The sequence below is a fragment of the Schistocerca nitens genome, chromosome 3 (genome assembly GCF_023898315.1).
Source record: "Schistocerca nitens isolate TAMUIC-IGC-003100 chromosome 3, iqSchNite1.1, whole genome shotgun sequence".
Lineage (NCBI taxonomy): Eukaryota > Metazoa > Arthropoda > Insecta > Orthoptera > Acrididae > Schistocerca > Schistocerca nitens.
Genome location: NC_064616.1, coordinates 830,102,622 through 830,125,270, shown reverse-complemented (window position 1 = coordinate 830,125,270; position 22,649 = coordinate 830,102,622). Strand labels below are relative to the sequence as shown.

Sequence of the window (22,649 nt, the reverse complement as noted above, 5' to 3'; positions counted from 1 at the left end):
GTAACAACAGAATTTTTTAACAATATTTGAAAACTTACAAAATTAAAAAAAGACTGGCATGATGCAGACTGAACACAAGACTTCTTTGTAGCCCAAGGATACTTTGGTTAATGGAAGTCATTTATAATGTAGTAGTTGGAGTGATGGAACCCTGGAGGGGATAATGACAGTGCCTTCTGGAAAAGGAGGGTGAATTATTGTTTCACACGCAGGTACATCAGACGGTTTCATGCAAAATTGTCTGATAATGTTTCATTCAAAAAGACAAGTAATTATCAAGAAGAGATGAACAGAGTGATTTTTCAGAAAAAGTTCAAAACTTCACTAAAGGCAAATCTCACAAGGCCATTTATCATTGCTTTGGACAACAATTGGTATAATTTTATTGTTCATGAGAAGAATAACTACAAAAACAAGTAATGACAAAATTTTTCTGTCACTCAGAGGATGGGATGTGGATCTCAAAGGACATTTTAAGAAGGCTGAATTGCTTGAATCTGTGTCACAAAATAAGTAAAAATGTCCAACAAGTTAAAATCTTAAATATGTCTTCCCTACTACTGAATTCATGTGTGCGCTCAATTTCATATCACTTCTTAGTATTAGCTGTAGATCATACTGTAGAACATACTGTAGAACATACAACTTGCTTTAGAGGTTTACCACTAATGTTTTCATATGATACTTTCATGTTCTTTCCCTCTGTTCCTGGAATCATCTTGCATTTTTCCACATTTAAAGACAACTGAAATTCTAGATAACAAGTGGAAATGCTGTCCAACTCAAACTCATTCTGCATTTCCTTACAATCACTGAGCAACAATACTTACCTGTTGACAACTGAACCATCAGTGAACAATTTGGGAGTGCTGCTGACCATCTGATAAATTGTTTGCTTGGGACACAGTCAACATTGCTTTCGTTTCTTTTGAATATTCGCCATCCAGTATAATAAGGCCACTCTTTCTCCTCAACCTGAAAGTAGGTGGGTTCACTCGGACTTCCTGCCATCTTGATTCTGGTTTAATTACTCAAAAAGTCTTTGAGCCACTCACATATTATTGAAGCTACTTCATATGATTATAATCTGGTTATCATTTAACAAGGTAGCACATTGTGTAATGCTTTTCTGAAATTTAGGAAGATGGATTCAACCTTTTCATCTGTATTTACTGTTTTCAAAAGAAGTACAGTATATTTCCTGAACTTATGCAAACTTTTTGTGAGAAGATCCTTTCCTTCCCATAATATTTCAGTTTAGAAAAATGCTCTTGGCTCCAACATCAGAAGGATATTAGGGATAATGGTCTGTAATTCTGTGCATCTATTCTTTAAAACCTCTTTTTGCACAAGAATGAACGGTACTGTTTTCCAACCAGAAAGTCCTATTTGCAGCACAATAGGATTCTGATCAATACAAGCCAGGAAAAGGGTCAATTCTACTGTGTATTCAATACAATATCTAATAGGAAGTCTATCAGGGTCTTGTACCTTGTTCACTTTGAGTGGTTTTAATTGTTAATCTCATTTTACTGCCAACCACATGTGAGAAAGGCAGTCAAATATTGGTAAGACAGTATTCTCATAAATGAAAATGGTTTTAAAAATGGAATTTAAATGTCAGCTTTCTGTCTGTTGTTTTTAGTTTCAACATCAGAATAAATCGAGAAAGATACAATGGGCGATTTTTAACCATTCACCAACTTTACATACCTCTGGAACTTCCTATTACTTTCGTAAAATTCTTAACAAAGATCTGACTGTGGAAATTATTGCAGGCTACACAGACATCCCTTGTTACAGATGCACAAACTGCCATTAGGTTCTATCAACCAATCTCTCTTCTGTTGCAAAAATGTAAAAAGTTCTATTTTCACAAAATTGCATAGTAGAATAGTAAGTACAGGAGTAAATCTTTGTAAAGAACGAATGGAGATGACTATGTGGGGCGGATCTGTTGGGTACGCAATGGTGTTTTAACTGAATGACAACATGGGGGGTCTGAAGTACAAATAAGCTAAATAAGCTATGAGCTCATTTCATCAGACTTTGTGAGAGGGAAGCCAGGAGCAACTGATTCAGCACTTCGACAACAATGGTCAACAGACAGAATGTGCTATTGTCACAAAGCTAAATGTAGTAACTTCACTTAGAGATGTCGTAAGAAAACATCTTAGGATGCAAGCTTCATATAAAGGAACACTCTGAAACCCTGAAGTTAAATACTAGAGCAGCCGAAAGCGCTGACAGGCTCGGAAAATTCGAGCACATTTGGTCACCACTGGTCACGTCATTGGCTGCTATAAAGCCTCCGCCCTCCTCACAATTATTCACATAGTGAGGCCTTTCCATCTGCACAAAGGACATCAATGGTAGACCAGTTCTCTTAAGTTGCAGGACACTTTACTGAATTCAGCAAGTGTCAACAAGCTGCCACCAGCTCGGAGTCCACTGCTGCAAATCTACAACCGTCAGGCCGTGGAGGGGACTTCTGATGTGTAAGCTGCAGTACTGCTGATCACAATGGCACCTGACTGAGTATAGAGGCCAGACTGATCTTCTGTGGATGAAGAACCAATGTGCCCATCTGCAAGCTGTTCAACTTGGGCTCTGTGTCATTGCTACTAGGGCAGTACAAGTACCGCCTTACTGGCTGTACACAGGGACCGCCATTCAGGCTGTCCTTCATGTTGCAGCTGGGTCTTCCACCTACATGCCATCTCGACAACTGACAATAGGGGCATGCAGATTTCTGGGGCCGAGCTTAAGAGTAGCTTCACTCAGTGAGAGCACCGAGAGTCTGACAGATGTTCAGAGCAACGCCAGGCTGCAGGGATGCATGCCGCTGCATCCTTCTGCGATTGGGCTGAGCCACTGACAACAGGCAACGCACGACCTGTGTTCAACAAGTTGAATGCCTCATAAATTCTTCCTTGGCCTCCTTGAATACTATGGCTGCAGTATCATCCAAGATGTACCAGTGCTGCTTTCACATCCTGAATCCTTAGACCATTAGCTGCTGCACCTTTGTAGACTCCGAAGTCACATAATGTGTGCTCTGGAGTGCCCACTCTACTACCGGCACAAATACCTTCACCTGTCTTTTGATTTTGTACAGATACTTGCATACAGGCCATGATTGGTCAGGTAATGAATGTATCAGCCCACTTAATGGGTGAATAAATCTCATTTTTATTTTCTTGCTGACATTAGGGAGAAATTCTTATGTTCTCCGCCTGAGACTGAAGTGCCACATTTCTGCCACAGTTGTAGTATGCAATCTTGTTTTAGATTTTTAGTATTCACCTAAGTTCCAAGTACCCTACATACTTCTACTTGATTGCTTTTCTTTAACCAATGAAGGGCTTCCCTTTTCCTGATTTCTAAGTCCAAAGGGTGTGTTGCTAGAACTATAAACAATGCATCATTTGGGGCAGTGCAGTAGCTGCCCATTAATCTTAGTGACACTTTTCTTTGAACTCTTACAACTAATGAAGGTGGCTTATTTCTGCATTATGTTTGTACCTGTTCTGCCTGCCTCCTCTAAATGATGCGCAAAATTACAACATTTGTCCAGAAATACCTCCAGATACCTCATTACTATGCTGCTTCTAACAGATACATTGTTTGGTTTTATTTTAGGATTTCTTGCTAGGTTCCTTTTAGCAAGAGGTAGATAGTTTTGTGGGGTGCTACTGACAATGTAACACTTAAAACACCTCCTTCAAGTCTTCTATAAGTCTTCTGGAGACATTGTTTACGACAAACAACAAGTCGTCTGCAAATGGTACCACTTAACTTACATTACTGCTATCATGTAACTTCTGTAGTATGGGCTCCAAGACAGTTGCACAGCATCTCTGGACACACCAATTCTCTAAGGCAACCAAAGAATGATGGTCACCACAGAGTATCAAAAGTGCTAGTAACATCAATCATCATCACTATCATGTATCTAAAATGAGTGTCTGTTGCTATTGATATTGCCTTATTAATTGAGTACTATGTTGGTTTGCTTCTTCCAAACTCATAATGGTGAGGGCTCATCCTGTGAAGCAATCTATGATCTTGTAATCTTTTGCATAGTAGTTTTCCAAATATCTTATCAGTATTTCAGAAGACAAATTGGTCTGCGTCATTTGGGAATCATTGGCTTGCCCTTTACTAATAATGACCACCTCAGCATTCTTTGACAAGGAAGGGATCCTTCCCTGGAAGAGATGATCTTACAGTTCATTCAAGTAGACATCCAAGTGGTCAAATAAGGCTTATTATTTCAGTAGGGCTTCTACCCAGTCCTGGAGATTTTTTCTGTTAAGTCTTGCCTAATTTCTTCTTGTCTGAAGGAGTTCACAAGCTTATTGTTTCCATAGTCTTCCTATAACACTGTTCTGTACTGGTTGTCCTTCTTCGTCATCATCATCAGGAAGCAGTGTTTCCATTAGCAGGTCAGCTGGCTGTTTACAATTTCCTGCCACTGTCCCATCATTTCTTTTGAGAGTGGATAAGATTACTGGTGATCATATTTTCTCACAAACTACTTTGTATGGTATTCTCCAGGGATTGGTTTCTAAGTTAGTCTCCATGAATTGTTTCCGTCATTCTACAAGGTGTTCATAAAGTTTGGGAACACTTTCAATCATTTATTGCACAAGAACTAAACATTGTACAGATGTCATACATATTGCATTTTGAAGAAAAACTCTAAATTTTTTTTTTTTTACAAAGATTCGATATGTGAACCATGAGTAACCTGGCAGACATCTATGCGGTAATCAAATTCCTGCCATACCGATCCCAATATGGCATCGTCGACTGTAGCAGTCACTTCCTGTATTCTCTCCCGGAGCTCTGTTACGTCATGTGTCATGTGGTAGAGGTGGGACATACACCAGATCTTTAATGTGTCCCCACAGAAAAAAGTCACACAGAGTGAGATCTGGTGACCGGGAAGGCCATTTCATGAAACAGCTGTCCCGTTCTGTAGCACGGCTGATCCATCAATGTAGCTGCTCTGTGTTCAGGTACTCACGAACTTCAGTATGAAAACGGGGTGGAGCCCCATCCTGCTGAAAGATGAACAGAGAGTCCGATTGAATTTGACGCATCAGGCATTGCTGCAACATGTCCAAGTAGGAATAGCAAGTGACAGTGCTCTCTCACTTCACGCACACTGGGATGTCCACTTCTCTTTGCCAGGCACAAGCAACCCATCCTAACAAATTTGTTGTGTCCATGGTAAATGGCCTTCCTTGTTGGTGGCTTCTTACCGTAATTGGTTCTACACATCTGTTGCACAGCTGTAGCACACTTGTTTTTGTTGAACTCCAACACACAGAAGGCTCGCTCCGCATCTGAACTCGCAATGTTTCTGACTAGCGCTGACTATCGGCAAATTACAAAACTATGTTGTGGCGGTATACATGAAAAAAAAACTTTCAGGGTTTCTTTTCAAAATGACATATGTATGATGTCTGTACAGTGTTTGGTTCTTGTGCAATAAATGATTCAAAGTGTTCCCAGACTTCATGTACACCATGTAGGTTTGTTTTCCATAACTCTTCCTTAAAATTTTGTTTGACACTCATGTATCTATGCAGCCTTAGGATTCTTTCTTTTTGGATCGTGTTGCTCTGGTATAGCTTCCTGGCTCTTCTTGTTTCACATCTTAATTTCTACAGTGGTCCAGATGCAAGGTATCCCTCTAGGACCTCTCCTCATAGGTATAGACACGTTCATTGCCCTATATATGGCCACTGCCCTTTAGCATCCACATCATCATGCAATGATGAACTTTCCGAACACTGGAACACCCTTCTCAGTTCTTCCCAGTTAACCTCCTTGAATATGTATTTTTGCCTTATGTGCATGTTTTCTGTAGTGACTTTGATTTCCCTTCCAGTGATGGTACAGTGTACAATACAGCAATCACTCGATGTCATTCCACTTTCAACCTTCCAGGCTTTCACATGGCGCACTGCTGGCATATTTATTAGTATCATTTGTCTGAAGTTGCTCCAACCCTACCTTTGCTGGTTGGTGGATTGCAAGTTGTATTCAACACCTGTCTGCTGAGTTCCATGATGGCTGCTTCTAGTTGTCTTCTACAGTCATCAACCACAATACTGACTTTGTGGATGCACCATTGGTGTGTACAAAAGAGGCTTAATTTGTCCTAAGTGACTAAAATCCTTTACATATTTCCAACATTTGGAACAGCGACCAACACAATCAGATAAGTATATATTTTAATCTATAGTTGCAATTTTTAATTTTGTCTATTGGTAACCGGTTTTCGTACACAGTATCATCTTCAGGCCAGTTCCTGTCATGCAGTCAACATGCTTGCTTCCCAAATAGGTGTGTCATATACATACAACTTTGACACATGTACTTGGGAAGCATGTATGACAACTGCATGCTACTGCTTGCCAACAGTGGTAGAAAATGCGACTACAGTGTAAAACACACATTATTCTAATATATTTTAGCCATAGTAGATACTCTTGATCTTATAACTAAAATGAAAATACATGGGGACCAGGATTCAATTCTACTTTCCCGTTGACAATTCCACATAGATTACATTTTCTGAACAGTACTGTGATATTCTTATCACTGTAATGGCCTTGTTAAATGCTATTATTGCTGTCAGAGGACACTCCCCTATTACTGCTGTCAGAGGACACTGCCCTTGGATGAGCACCTAGTACTGGGGATCTTTCCTCCCTTAGTATATGGTTCTTGGAGAGACAATACATCTAAGTACAACTCTTCTCCCAGTTTTCTAGCCTTGTGTAATACACTGACACTGCTCATGGTATTAAACTGTCCTATTTTTATCTCCATTGGGAATTATTGATAAATATATTAAATAATCTGGCCATTCGTGTCTGTATCATGCTACATGACCATGCCATATCACAAAGTGCTTGTGTAATGCCTCTAAGAAAAATAATTCAATCCTTTTGGCAGAAACCTGTTTCAATAAATTCTTCAGTTTTTCCACTTCTGTTGGCGGATTGTTCACTTTGAGATGGATTCTATCTAACATGTCATCTACAGGAAAAGAAGTAGTACACTATCCTTCTGGGTGCATATTCCTTACCTGATGTCTTAACAATGTAGAAAGTGCTGTCAGCTCTTCCAGCCTAATGAGTTGCATCACATTCTCTATGCTTTATAAATCTGTTGTTGATCTGCTCTGGACTTTGTCCTATTGGCTATGTCTCTGTAAAAAGTCCTTGTTTCCAACAAGAACTGACCCTGTCTCATACTATTTCAATTGCAGATTTATATCCTGCAGTGACAGCTCTGGCTGTGCGCTGTTGCATTCTACGTACAGCTGCCCAATTTCTGTCACCAACTCCTGCTCAGCTGCATCATATGTAACTCCTGCTTCCATCTATGACCTTGCTTCTCTGTTATACTGCAAAGTTCTGAATTTTTACCAAAAACTTCTTTTCTGCTTTTTCATAGGTGCATGAAGCTCTACTCCAGGCTTGTGTTGCATAATCTTTTCTATGGCAGCCACAGTTCACTTTTTGGCAGAAATTCCTTGCTCTTCAACATCCCTTACCCTCCCAGATGGTGATTTAGGTTTTTTATTTAGATGGCACTTAATGATGTCATTAGGGCCTTCATTGATTTCTATTGTTATGAGACACCTACCCATAATCTGTTCTTAAAAATCTGCTAGCTTAGCAGGGTTTAATACTCTTAACATTAATCTTGGCTCCCTGTGCCTTTTTACCCCTATATTTACATAGCACATGTGCTGCCAATTGTCTGCTTTTACTGCAGTCTCTTCTGGTATGGCTTCCTCCCCCACAGTTTCCACAAATTACTTGTTGTTTATCACAATGTTTTGCCACATGAGCAAGGTCTTGGCATTGCATGCACTGCTTCACTACTAGGTAGTCTTTCCCTAAAGCTAAATGAAATCTGAGATATACTATGTCACTGCTTGAGAGCTGTTCTAACCTCAGAGCTCACTTCAATAACTTGGTGGACCACTTTTCTTCCTACTGATCCCATCGCAAATTTTACTGTAACGGCACTTTTGAAGGTTTCCTTGGTCAGTTAATCTTCAAGGTTATGCATATATATTGTCTGTTTTAGCGTCTTTGCATCTGTGTTCTCTTTTACAACCTCATCAAAAGTCTCTTTTTTTTTTTTTCTTAGGCTGTTCACACATCAGTGTCTCTTCATCTGTTTGTTGTTCATTGTCTTTTCCATATCACTTTGTGTATATGTTTCCAGGGGACTACATTATTAGTTTCCTTGATCTTTATGGACAATTTCTCTTTGGTGGAGTTTATTAAGATCATTAGTTTTTGTTGCACTACCTTTGCCTCTTCATTTGCTCTTGATTTTATGAACAAAGGAGTTTGTTGTGTTGTTTGCACTGCTGTGATGATAGCATCTGGAGCTGTTTTGGCTGCCTCTCTACTATGAGCCACCCGTTACTATCAAGTCTTCATACCTTGTTTCACATCAGCTGCTTCTCAAATTGTCGCCGTTTTCTCTTCAGCATTATTGTTTTAATTAGCCAAGCCAGTTGCTGTTGTTCCTTTGCAGGTGGCCATCCTGGTTACATCAGTTTTCCCATTTGATGCCAAACTTGCAGTGGTGCATGGCCTCTTCATGTTAAACTGCTCAGCTGCCTTCTATATGGGATCATTCAATGAGTCACCAGAAGTAGTGACATAAGTGCCGGGTGTCTGACTTTGCATCGGCTGTAATAGCCTGGGACGGCACAGCAGCTGGCAGCAAGCACCTGACACGGTGCTGTCATCCACATTCTCCTCCTCATCTGACAACGCATAGCACACCGATATAGCACGAATACTAAGTCACACTCTGCCCCAAAGGAAGGGTGAGGATTCCATCATGCTGGCAGTGGCCAATCACACTAAAAACTTTAAATGCTCACTTTGATTTATTTACAGTCAATGTCTCTTTCACAAAACACACTCAAATAAGAGACACTTCCATTATTTGTGGGTGCAGGTATCAGCTGCCAACAATGACACCTTCTGCATAAAAAAATCTTTCGAACACGGATCTGACATAAATCCACAACCATCCTGGCAGTCATCTTAGCTATCAAAACCGATACAGACTTGTCACTTGGGAGTCAGTGTATCATCATACTGACACAGAATGCTGTGCACTGGTTGCAATAAGTTAGTAGAGATATGGCTGCTTTCACAAGTAGGTTTGCCTCAAACGACATCTCAAATGTTTGAGATTTCTGCATTCACCTTCGCAACTGATTGTCCTCCCGGCATGTGTTGGGGCCCACCAAATACTTTTACAACCTCAACGTGTCAATAAGATTACTGTTCCGACAATACCACTACCTATCTTAGCCACAAACGGATATACAAATGCATGAAAACCCAAAGTGCACACAGTCTTATGCAGACTCATTACTTCAAGAAGTTCACTCCCAATGAGGAACTTGTAAAGAAAGTATCACAGTGGTTAAACAACATACTATAAGACATAATAATAGTAATTAAGTTTGATGACCCACTGACTGCGTGGTCTCAGTCGATCACAGGTGCAGCACTGGTTGAAGTACCACCCAGTATCATTTATTATAAATGACATCACACACTGATTCATCAGCATTATCACTTTCTTGCAGACACTATATGTTGCAATTATGTTCTGCTTGTTTCTGCAATCACAACTGGGTTAGGCACTTACACTGGCAGCCGACAAGCACATCTGCTGCTGTAAGCACCATCTCCACACAGCGCTAGGCTGGCTGCCCTGCCCCGCAGGAACTTCAGATTACTTCTAGCATTTGTGATCTACTAGTCCAGTTTAAGATGGAACAGAGTGTCAAGAGCTAAGATGAGTGCATAAATTCAGGGGTCATATCACAATGAAGCCGACATTGCCACTGTTGTCATTCTCATCTTGTGCAATTTTCCTGCCACTGGCAGGGTATGCTTGGAACACGAGCCTCTCCATCTCCTCCGTTCTTCGTACTACCTCTATATCAATACTCTGACCCAGTCTTAACCCGTCTTCCAATGCTTTCTTACACTCTTATTAGTAATATGTCTTTGGTTTTCCCATTGGTTTCTTATCTTCCATCGTCATCTTTAACGTCTTCCTAAGCATCCTTTTTCCATCCATTATCTTCACATGCCCCAAACATTTTAATCTTTTCCCTTCCATTTTCTTCTGCAAGCATTTCTCATGTGTTATCTCCTTGACACTTTCATTTCTCATCTTTTCCAATTTTGTTACACCTCTCTTGACTTCTCAACAACTTTATTCCATCAGCTTGCAACTTACTTTTTTTCTTTGCCTTCAAGACTGAGATTTCTACAACATACAAAAGATTTGTACATAATACGTTTTTATATCACCTTCTTACTTTTCTGGGGAACTCCTTTTCTCACACCATTCCTTTCGCTCTTCTCATGAAGTTATTAGCTTATCTTGTACATTCACTTACCTCATGGCCATTTCTTCCATTTTTGTGAGCTGTACTACTCCATTTTCAGCTGTTCTCCACCCAGTGCCATGTTTACTACAACCTCTGCTTTTTTTCTTTTTGTGACCACTAACTCACATTTCTTTGAATTAAATTTTAGTTCATTCCCTAGCACAGCTTTTTCACAAGCAACTACCTTCCTCAGGACACCATCCTCGCAGATCCCCAACAGCATTAAACTGTCAACAAACAATATTGCTTTCAACCAGTCTCCTCTCCCTCTTGTGATTTGTGTTATTATGTCATCAACCACCACCATAAAAAGTCATAGTGTGCTTTCTTCTTTCAGACAGTTTTACTGCTTCAGCTGGCCTGTTCTCTCTCCACCCATTCTCACACAATTACACTTACTAGTACAGTCTATTTCTCACCCATTTTCATTCATAGTGACTCCAAAATCTACTTCTGGATATAGTGTTATATGCTTTCTCTAAACCCTGGAAGACTATTAGTCTATCTCTCCCATGCCCATAGTGGTGTTTCAGAAGCCATCTCACTTGCTCTATTTCATTTAGTCTCAAAGATGCTGTAGAAACAAAGAGTGATACACTGAATGCTCAATGAATTTTATAACCTATTCCTTATAATCATTGAGTAGCATCAATAGTTCTAATTATAAAATCAAACAGTGTATGCCACCTGTAAAAATGCAGAGTATTGTGGCAGTAACATTGAATAAAATGTACTCGGGTTTCCAGCCACATCAAGTGGTTAAAATTCCATGAGCTTTTGACCGAGCAATCCTTGGCCATTAAGTGGAACAACTGCTGATGGGATGCTAGTATGCCCTTATCAACTACAGCTACTAGCTGTCACATCACTGGTGCTCGGTGTGAGGACACGTTGGCTCTGCACCTGCTTCAACCTCCTGACTGCTATATCCCACACCATGCTGAGCTGCTGGCCACTGTCTCTATTAAAGATGTTATCAGTCATTTTTATTTCCATAGCTTCTTTAATTACACAATCCCAGAAGCCATTATTGTGACCCACAACACAGATTTCATCAAATTTGATCCATTGATCATTTTTAGAGCATGCTGAGCTAAAGTTCATCCACCACAAATGAAAAGGATGCCTTGGCCACAGCATTTACAGAAAATGTATGCACGTCGATCTGTTCTTGCACGATATCAGTCATCACCAACTAACTGGCACAGACGCACATCGTGTTTCAACCATTCGTGCATCGTGTAAGAATGATACCAGATGATGATAACCTGCCGCATGAGCTGAGTCACCCGTGCAAGGTCTCCCAGAAAAACGGCTACTATGTTCGCCAAAGGAATGAAGTGACCTCAAGCAAGAATCACAGTAAGATCACGGATGGAGAGCAGGAAAAAAACTTGCTTTTTTGTCCATCTGTGGCTCTGTGTACGGCAAGATAAGTTACCTGCTGAAATACACAAAACCAAATCAGTCTTAGCATTCTAACAAAAAAATTTAGCAATTATTGAAATCAGTTAAAGATGCAGAGGTCTCAGAGCACCTATACTTTACAAAATACCATGTGAATGAGGCCAACCTTAGGCTGGACAAATAGTGTGCACTGTAGATGAACACAGGAAGGAGCACAACAGGTTTTATCGATTAAGCTATCATGAAAAATCTGCTTTACCTGAGCATAGTATAGAAAATGGTCACTGGATCAAATTTGATGAAAACCTCTGTTGTTGCTCACGATAACAGCTTATTATGTAATTAAAGAGGCCACTGCAATAAAAATCACCGATAACACCCTTAATAGAGACAGCCTGCAGCTTATCATGGTGTAAGATAAGTGATTATGATGTTGGAGCTGGCACATTGAACACGAATTAAACATATGCTCATATATAATGATGCTGTGAGCACCATTGGTATCATGGCTGGCAGCTAGAGTCCATAAGGGTATACCAGTAGCCCTCAGTAGTCATTCTACTTGACAATGGCCACGGAGGGCTTGCTCAAAAGCTCATGGCATTCCAACAACTTTACACAGCTGGAAACCTGAAACATTTTATTCAGTATATTTCACTTGTTTGCTAATTTTTGAACAACAACCACCACACAAGTAACTTCAGAAATGTATGCCGCATCACACATAGTAGAGACAGCATCGAAGGTCGAAGTCCCTCTCTCCTCTGAAAGGTGACTTAGCAAACATGCACCTGTAAGTGTCGTTGAACACAGAAACACACCAGCTCACGGAAATAGTAACATCTTTCGTGTTGTACAGATATAAGTGCATACCATTAGTAAAAGTCCAATCTTCTCCAGCATTCATTCATTCAAAAACTGTATTCTGTAAATTCCATCATGAAAGATAGCCTTCAGGCATGTGGACTGAGTGAAGTTAGCAAGCAAAAGCTGTTGCTGCAGACAACTTCTGTAAACACAGCATGCACCACCAACAGACATTAATTAAAAACATAAAACCCTTAGGAAACTACAAAATTAATCAGGTCATCTGTAGTGTATCAAATAAACCCAAACATTTTGGATACCCAAGTAAAAGGGTGGACCATGCTCGTTTTTGTAATTTTTGAGTTATGCATTGCTTATTGGGCTGAGATTCTGTTCAAATGGCTCTGAGCACTATGGGATTCAACTTCTGAGGTCATAAGTCCCCTAGAACTTAGAACTAGTTAAACCTAACTAACCTAAGGACATCACAAACATCCATGCCCGAGGCAGGATTCGAACCTGCGACCGTAGCGGTCTTGCGGTTCCAGACTGTAGCGCCTTTAACCGCACGGCCACTTCGGCCGGCGGCTGAGATTCTGTCAAGGGAATAAAAATGATCATTTCCCCACTATCTAACTGGTAGATTTCTGTACTTTAAAGAAGTGACATTTTCTTATTCAGTAATATAATGTGCCAGTCCATTTTAGTTTTCCATCTAATGTATTTCAGTGTTATAGTTACCATCACAACCAATTAAATTTTCATTTAAGGCATTATTTTCTCCACAGTGAGTTGCAGGTATTTAGTATGCTGGGGTCTCTTCTGGACTGTACACTGTAACACTGATATTTCATTATGGAGCATGTTGCAACTAGAATCTTCAGTATGCAATACATCATTTCAGTGCACTACAAAAGGTCTTTAGAGTTCTAGAAAAGGATGTTTGAGTTCAAAAATTAATGTGTGATGAGGAGACTGCTACTTTTTGAATGGCTGCTAGTGATACATGAATTGTCAACTAATATTTTAATAGTCTAGATAGGGATATTATTTTACATATTTGGAGATGAACTGCTTGTGACTGAATACCCGAGCAGCTAGACTATATGGCATAAATAATTTGGTGTGGAAGGAGTTAAGCTGTTAAAGAGCAATTACTGTTGACCTTTGTTGCTTTTAATGTGGTCAGGGATTCTTAAGGAACCATTTGAGAGATTGCAGTACATATCAAGGTAGATGGCTTGGTAAGCAGTGGAGAACCAAATGAAGTAGATATGGGAGATAATAAGATTCTCAAGGAATGAACACATTTTTCATCATAAGTCTAGCTTGTGAAGACATCATCTGGCTGAACTGAAAGACTATTTTAAGAGTTTGACTACATGGAAGGATTCTTTTTAGTGGAGTACACATACATCTGTGTTGAAGGGTACTATAAGAGTGTCCCTTATTGTGATCTAAAATTTTACACCCACCTGCAACATTAAAAGGGAGTGTAATGTTTGAGGTCCGGTGTTGACAAAGAGATCATTAGAGCTGAGCATTCAATAGCAGTATTCTATGAATTGGTAACAATAATGAACATGATAAAGAAAAACACTTATTGGAGTTTCACATTCCATCAACGTAGAGGTCATCTGAGATAGAGCATAATCTTTGAGAAGGAAACGGGCTATGGCTTTGGCCAAAAACAAAAGTCTAGTGTCTTTACAACTGTGCCAAATTACTCTGCACAATATAATTTTGTGAGTTGTCAGTGACTGAACTGCACTGATTTCCCTAATATGTATCAGTATTTCAAGTATAGAGTGTTGGGAATATTTACTACATAAAGGAAGTCTGAGAAAAGAACAGCATCTAGCCTCAATTCCACATACTGCAAAGTTGCTTGCATCTTAAAATTTGATTTTTACGGTGAACTTGACACTAATTCACATATGAATATGAAAACATTTAACCCTTTAACTGCTCTGGACATGTTAACGTGTGTGCCTTTGTACCTGTTCCTGTGGGCTCTGAACGTGTTTACACAGGCCACCAGTCCTTCTACCTGGTACTCTGAATGTGCCTACATGTAGACTGGTGGCGCACAAACACATTCAGAGCACACAGGGACAGGTACAAAGGCGCGCACGTTAACACGTCCAGAGCAATTAAAGGTTTAATAGAAGTGTTAAAATCATTTGCCTGTAGCATTTGTTGTTTTCTCAATATGAACGCCTGATTGATATACCACTAATGGACAAGAAGTTTTATCCACAAAATTGGAGCATATATTAATTGATCACAGCGGTTCAAGAAAATTACAAAAATTTGGAAGGTTATATCTATAAGTTTGTTTCTTGCTCTCAGCTATTACTGCAGCATCATATAAAACCTAGGCATCTTTTGTCCTATCCTTGTTAAACTAATCTGCATACATTTATATGTCCGTATATGTGAATTATGTTTTTCCTCATATTAAACTGATCTTACGTACTGCAAAAATGTATCCCTGGATTAATAAATGATTATGGGTTACCAATAACAGGCATCACCTTTGATCTGTTACATAATGATGTGACTTTCGATGTCATATGTACACAAATAGAAAGATAACACAACAAAGACAATTTTTGCTTTTTGTTTGTAATATTTTTTTGGAACGTAGGCTGTGGTGAAATACTGATATTTTGCATAGCCTGATATCAAGGTTACATTGAAAATTGACCGTTTGGTTGAGAGATGACTAAATTGACAAATGTCATTTAATGAAAATAAGTATAATTCTTGTTACGCTCTGTATGCTACATTTAAATTTCGATGAGTCTACATCCAACATTTTGATGTTGTCACTGGTCAAACCTGACTGGCAGTACTGAAGGCTTCAGGTAACCCATTATTATTACTAGGTTTTTTTGAGTCATCAATCTTCTGACCGGTTTGATGGGGTCCTTCCATGAATTCCTCTCCTGTGCCAACCTTTTCATCTCAGAGTAGCACTTGCAGCCTACATCCTCTATTTGCTGGATGTATCCCAATCTCTGTCTTCCTCTACCGTTTTTACCCTCCACAGCTACAGTACCATAAGATATTCATTCCCTGATGTCTTAAGAGATGTCCTGTCATCCTGTCCCTTCTTCTTGTCAGTGTTTTCCATACATTCCTTTCCTCAGCGATTTTGCGGTGCACCTCCTCATTCCTTACCTTCTCAGTCCACCTGATTTTCAACATTCTTCTGTAGCACCCATCTCAAATGCTTCTATTCTCTTGTGTCCTGGTTTCCCCACAGTCCATGCCTCACTGCCATACAATACTGTGCTACAAATGTACATGCACAGAAATTTCTTCCTCAGATTAAGCCCTTTTTTTGAGACTAATAGAATTCTCTTGGCCAGGAATGATGTTTTTACCAATTCTAATCTATTTTTTATGTCCTTCATCTACTTTGTGATCACTCCCCCATGATTTTAGAAATTCCAATGGAATGGTATCCATCCCCTCTGCCTTATTTGATTATAAGTCTTCCAAAGCTCTTCTAAATTCTGATTCTAATACTGGATCCCCTACCTCTTCCATTTTGACTCCTGTTTTTTGCTCTGTCACATCATCAGGTAAGTTCACCCCCTCATACAGTCCCTCAATGTACTCTCTCCACCTAACTGCTCTCCGCTCTGCATTTAACAGTGGAATCCCCATAGCACTCTTAATGTTACTGCCCTTGCTTTTAACTTTCCTAAAGGTTGTTTCGACTTTTTTATATGCCAAGTAAGTCCTTCTTATAATCATTTCTTTTTAGATTTCTTCACATATTTCATGTAGCCATTTCACTTTAGTTTCCTTGCACTTCCTATTTATTTCATTCCTGAGTGACATTTATTTCTGTATTTCCCTGAAAATTTTTGTATTTCCTTCTTTCATCAATCAATTGAAGTATTTTTTTCTGTTACCAACGGTTTCTTCACAATACCTTCCTTGTACCTATGTTTTTCTCTTCAACTTCTCTGATTGCTCTTTTTAAGAGATGTTCATTCCTCTTCAATTGAACTGCCTATTGAGCTATTCGTTATCACAATTGTTATTCATTATCACAGTATCTATAGCCCTCAGAGAACTTCAAGCATCTCTCTTCATTCCTTATCCCACTTCTTTGCACGCCAATTATTGCTGACTAGTCTCTTAAACTTCAGCTTACTCTACATCATTAGCAAATTGAGATCCGAGTCTATATATGCCCCTGGGTCAGCCTTACAATCCCATATTTGATTTCAGAATCTCTGCCTCACCATGATTTAATCTAACTGAAATCATATCATATCTCCAAGTCTTTTCCAAGTATACCTACTTCTCTTGTGATTCATGAACAGAGCATTGACTATTACCATCTGAATTTTATTGCAGAATCTAATTAGTCTTTCTCCTCTCTCATTCCTAGTACCAAGCTCACGTTCTCCTGTAACCCTTTCTTCTACTCTTACTACTAGTAGCATTATTACAGGCCTACTGATATAACCAAGTGTATGAAACTGTATGTAAATATATAATTAACAAGATACCAAGAATGAGAATATCATGACAACATAGTGCTCAGTAAGCATAAAAACAAAGATGTATGTTTCTTGCCAACAAGATGTAACCCCAGATCTACGCTTGTGCTCAAATTGGTTTTCTTATTCTAAAATGTTGCAGCTCTCCTTTCTTCATCAGAATATTAATTTACTCATTACTTCTTATATATCATTATGTCAATAATGTAGGAAAAAGACAGATTGCTACTTACCATATAGAAGATACATCAAGTTGCAGACAGGCACAATTAAAAGATAGTGTCTTCATCAGTAAAACACACACACACACACACACACACACACACACACACACACACACACACACACAGTCAACTCCAGCATCTCGGGTTGGACTGCAACCATCAAGTGGGGTGCAACCAGCAATCTGGAGAGGGGCTGGGAACGGGAAAGGATAGTAATGTACAAGAGGGGCGAGAGGCGAACACTGTCTGGTGGAGTGTGCAGGGACTAGACTGCCAACAGGTGCATCATGAGGTTGAGGGGCAGGGAGATGGAGGGGGGGGGGGGGGAAGAGCAAAAAAGGAGAGGAGCAGTGAAAGACAGGTGAATGTGTTGGCAGGGGGCTGCAAATAAACAGGGTGAGAGATGAGAATGGGGAGAAGATGGTAGGACAGAGGGGGTGGAAACTGTTGGAGGGAAGGTGTGCGAACAGTATGTTACTGTAGTTTGAGGCCAGGATAATTACAGGAGCACAGAATGTGTTGTAAGGATGAATCCAATCCGCACAGTTCAGAAAAGCTGGAGGTGGAGGGAAGAATCGAGATTGCTCGGGAAGTGAAGCAGCCATTGAAATAAACTGTCTTATGTTCAACTTCATGTTGTGCCACAGTGTGGTCTACTTTCTCTTGGCCACAGCTTGGCAGTGGGCATTCATCCTGGTGGACAGCTGGTTGGTAGTCATACCAATATAAAAAGCTGAGCAGTGATTGCAGCAGAGCTGGTAAATGACATGCCTGCTTTCACAGATGGCCAGGCACCTAATGGGGTAGGATAAACCTGTGACAGGACTGGAGTAGTAAGTGCTGGGTGGGTGGATGGGGCAGATTTTGCAACTGGGCCTTCCACAGGGATATGATCCTTGTGGCAAGAAGTTGGGATTGGGAGTGGCATAGGGATGGACTAGGGTGTTGTTGAGGTTGGGTGGGTAATGGAGCACCACTTTAGAGGGATGGGCAGTATTTCGAGTAGGATGTCCCTCATTTCAGGGCATGATGATAGGTAATCAAAGCCCTGGCTAAAAATGTGGTTCAGTCGTCCCAGTCCGGGGTGGTACTGGGTGATAAAGGGAACACTCCTTTGGGGCTGGTTCTTAGAGGTGGTGGGAGGATTGGGGATGTGAGGGGGAATGGCACAGGAGATCTGTTTGCAGACTAGGTTTGGGTATGGTGCCTGCCTGTGAAGGCCATGATTAAACCCTCAACATACTGAGCAAGGGAGTTTTTGTCACTACAGATACATCATCCCTAGGTGGCCAGGCTGTATTGAAGAGATTTTGGTGTGAAAGGGATAACAGCTGTCCTCCTCAACCCAGCATGCCACATGCCTAGATGTTGACATCCTCCTCTCTAATGGCTCCATCTGCACCTCTGTTCACATTAAATCCACCAATGACCAACAGTACCTGCATTTTGACAGCACTCATCTCTTTCACACCAGCAAATCTTGCCCATACAGCCTGGCTACCTAGGGATGGCGTATCTGCAGTGACAGAAACCCCCTTGCACAGTATTCTGAGGGTTTCATCAGGCCCTCACAGATAGGCACCACGCCCAGACCTAAACAGCAAACAGATCTCCTGTGCCATTCCCCCTCACACCCCCAATCCTCCCTCCATGCTCAAGAGCCAGCCACAAAGAAGTGTCCCCTTCATCACCCACTACCACCCCGGGCTGGAACAACTGAACCACATCCTTCGCCACAGCTTTGATTACCCATCGTTATGCCCAGAAATGAGGGACATCTTACCCGAGATACTTCCCACCCCTCCTAAAGCGGTTCTCTGTCACCCACCCAACCTCCACAACATCCTAGTCCATCCCTATCTCACTCCTAACCCAACCCCTTGCCACAAGGATTATATCCCTGTGGAAGACCCAGGTACAAAACCTGCCCAATCTACCCACCCAGCACTTCCTCCTCCAGTCCTGTCACAGGTTTATCCTACCCCATCAGGTGCCAGGACACCTGTGAAAGGAGCGATGTCATTTACCAGCTCTGCTGCAATTACTGCTCAGCTTTTTATATTGATATGACTACCAACCAGCTGTCCACCAGGATGAATGCCCACTGCCAAGCTGTGACCAAGAGCAAAGTAGACCACACTGTGGCACAACATGCAGTTGAACATAAGACAGTTTATTTCAATGGCTGCTTCACTACATGAGCCATCTGGATCCTTCCCTCCACTACCAGCTTTTCTGAACTTTGCAAATGGAATTCATCCTTACAATACATTCTCTGCTCCCATAATTATCCCGGCCTCAGTCTAAGGTAACATACTGTCCCCAAATTGACCACCCAAAAGTTTCCACCCCCTCTGTCCTCTCATCTCCTCCCCATTCTCATCTCCCAGCCTGTTTATTTTCAGCCCTCTGCCAACATATCCGCCTGTCTTTTGCTGCGCTTCTCCTTTTTTCCCACACCTCCCTGCCCCTCAACCTCCTGATGTTGCACCTTTTGGCAGTCTAGTCCCTGTACACTCCACCAGACACTGTTCTCTCTCCCCACCCATACACTACTATCCTTTCCTCTTCCATGCCCTCTCCAGATTGCTGCTTGCATCCCATGTGATACTTGCATTCCAACCAGAGGTGCTGGAGTTTGCAGTCGTGTGTACGTGAGGTGTGCTTGCTTGTGTGTATGAATGGTGTGTGTTTCCTTCACTGTTGAAGGCTATGGCCAAAAACCTTATATAAGTGTCTTAAGCGTGCCTGTCTGCAACTTGAGGTGTCTTCTTTACAGTAAGTAGCAATATATCTTTTTCTACATTGTTGATATTCCTACCTGGAGTTCCCATAGTTTGCTATCATTATGTCAGTCATGTATTAATCTCTTCCATACGTAAGGAAACTAGCCTTTGGAATGTGGCAGAGTGGCAGAGGCCTTCCTTATGGCATTAATGAAGTGATTAGATATTATAATGTGTTCTTAAACAATGAAAACTTTTAGCCTTCATTACTTTGCTTGTGGAAGCAATGACCATGCACCAGCACCAGAAGACCAGCCCACAATCCATACATGATATCTTGTCTATGATTTTACACTCTTAAAACTGTTACTATTTTCTAGTGCACAAATATTGTAAACAATTGCTTTTCTGACACAAAATATGCAGAAAGTTTATATAAAATTTATCTACTTACCACAGAAAAGTAGCTATTAGGAGACCAACTCCAATACAGTCTACAAATACCACATAAAGCAGGAATTTGAAATACTCCCAGAATGACAAGTGCAGAAGAATGGCAAATCCAACAGACGATGCTGAAATAAAGAATGTCAAGTTACACAGCTGAATCCAAAATACTAGCAATAATTGTATATATGAATACACGTTCAACACTGGTGTATCAGGTATGTAATATCAATATAACTGAAACATTTTTTGGCAACAGACTTCGAATACAGATAAAACTATTCTCTGAACCAAACAGCATTCAACTTGCACAAAGTTTCATCTGTCTAATTTCATCTTCTATTCATCTACGATAGCCACAGGTCAATCTCTTTCTTCACACAGTATATAATTTTAAGCAATACACACATTTTTGGCCCTTAACAAACTAATATAGCTTTCTCTTGAAGAAATACTTAAATGTATCCAGCATGTGTAACAATGTTCTATATTGCAAAGTATATTACTGTTATGTTTTTACGCCTACACCAGTACAGCATCAATGTTAGTTACAAATTTGACAGTAAACTATACAATACTGACTAATAATTAGAAGCTTGTAAAAATTTATTCATGCAGTCACAGCATTGGCTTAATGTCATTTAATATCAACGAGAAAATATCTTAGTGTTATGAAGATAAGTTCTGCTTAAACTATCAGTTTCCTTCCAATTCAAAACAACAACTTCTGCTACATAAAAAACATCCTATGACTACAGTTTCACAAGCAACTACAGGTGACTACAGTTTGACATGTAAGATGCTACAGAAGAACATTCACGCCTGCTACATCCATCCGTGCAAAAGTTCCTTTTAATCAAGGTGTTGGATGGCCTTGTTGCACATTGGCAACAGCAATACAAATACTATGTATGTTAACAGGTAATTAGTTTAGAAGGTGTGATTTGTAAGTGACCGGACATCAGATGTGTGTTGTTAACAACACAATATGGTATACGATAATCATGACCACTTTACTTAATAGTGTGATGGTGATGTGAATCAAGCAAAACTCCCTCTCCATATGAGGAATAATTATGTTACATATTACAGTGTATTCATTTTCAAACAATAGTTGCCAAGATGTATTGCAACCCTACTGTATGAAAGGTAGGAAAAATTACTAGTTGAACACTGCAAACTGGACAACACAAATTAAATTTTAGTGTTTCACAGCAGATCCCTGCACGATGCCAACATCCACAGTGTTCACAAAGCCTAATACAATACAACAATGCCCCATGTGGCAAGAACAGTGTAAAAACTGCACAGCCCACTTCATGAAACTGCCTTATGTATATTTATTACAGTCACAGATCATCTTGCTAATAGTCCTCATTTCTTTAAACATATGGACATTTTGGATATGTTCAAAAAATCAAGAAGATAATGTAGACATCTTTCAAGGTTTGCCATACTGGCATATCCTATTACATTAATAACATACACACTTCATGGGGTCATCATCTACTCAAGTTTAGAATGAATTAATATCATCAGTGTGTCTAAAAGCTCCAATAGTAGATTTCATGAAATTTACAGTGTTTTAAAAAGAAATGTCTGATTTGAAAAGAATACAACTTCTACTTGACTGAAGATAGAAACCTGGAATAAAATTTAATTTACACATAGAAACACATAATTTTTATTTTCAAAAGAACCATATGATTTTACAAAGATATATCTTTTATATACATGTAAAAGCACATGCAACATTGGGAAACTTCTTAATATTACATTTGGGATCAAACTTTTCATTCAAATGATGGTCAAACTAATCTTATACTTTTTCGAGCATGCCTGGAGTTATTGCATTCACTCCTGTTGCTATGTGGTCATCATAGCTCACCCAAAGTTGATGAAAGGGAAGCACACAACTGAAGTGTTTAACTTCCACAGGCAACCTTAAAGGCCATTGGTGTAATGCCTTTAGCTGATCACCTGTTGAGCCTGTACTCTCAAAGAGAATCACACCACTTAGTTGTGACTGAACTTCACTTTA

General features: G+C 40.1%; 1 protein-coding gene across 3 annotated transcripts in view; it reads right to left on the bottom strand.

The window, feature by feature from the left end:
* The window catches only part of LOC126248850 (protein unc-50 homolog A), a 97,586-nt gene that overhangs the window by 40,138 nt on the left and 34,799 nt on the right, over nucleotides 1-22,649 (bottom strand). For all 3 annotated transcript variants that reach the window (XM_049950278.1, XM_049950280.1, XM_049950277.1), the window contains exon 4: nucleotides 20,616-20,736. In XM_049950278.1, the coding sequence (XP_049806235.1) occupies nucleotides 20,616-20,736 (121 nt within the window). The remainder of the gene's footprint in view (nucleotides 1-20,615; nucleotides 20,737-22,649) is intronic.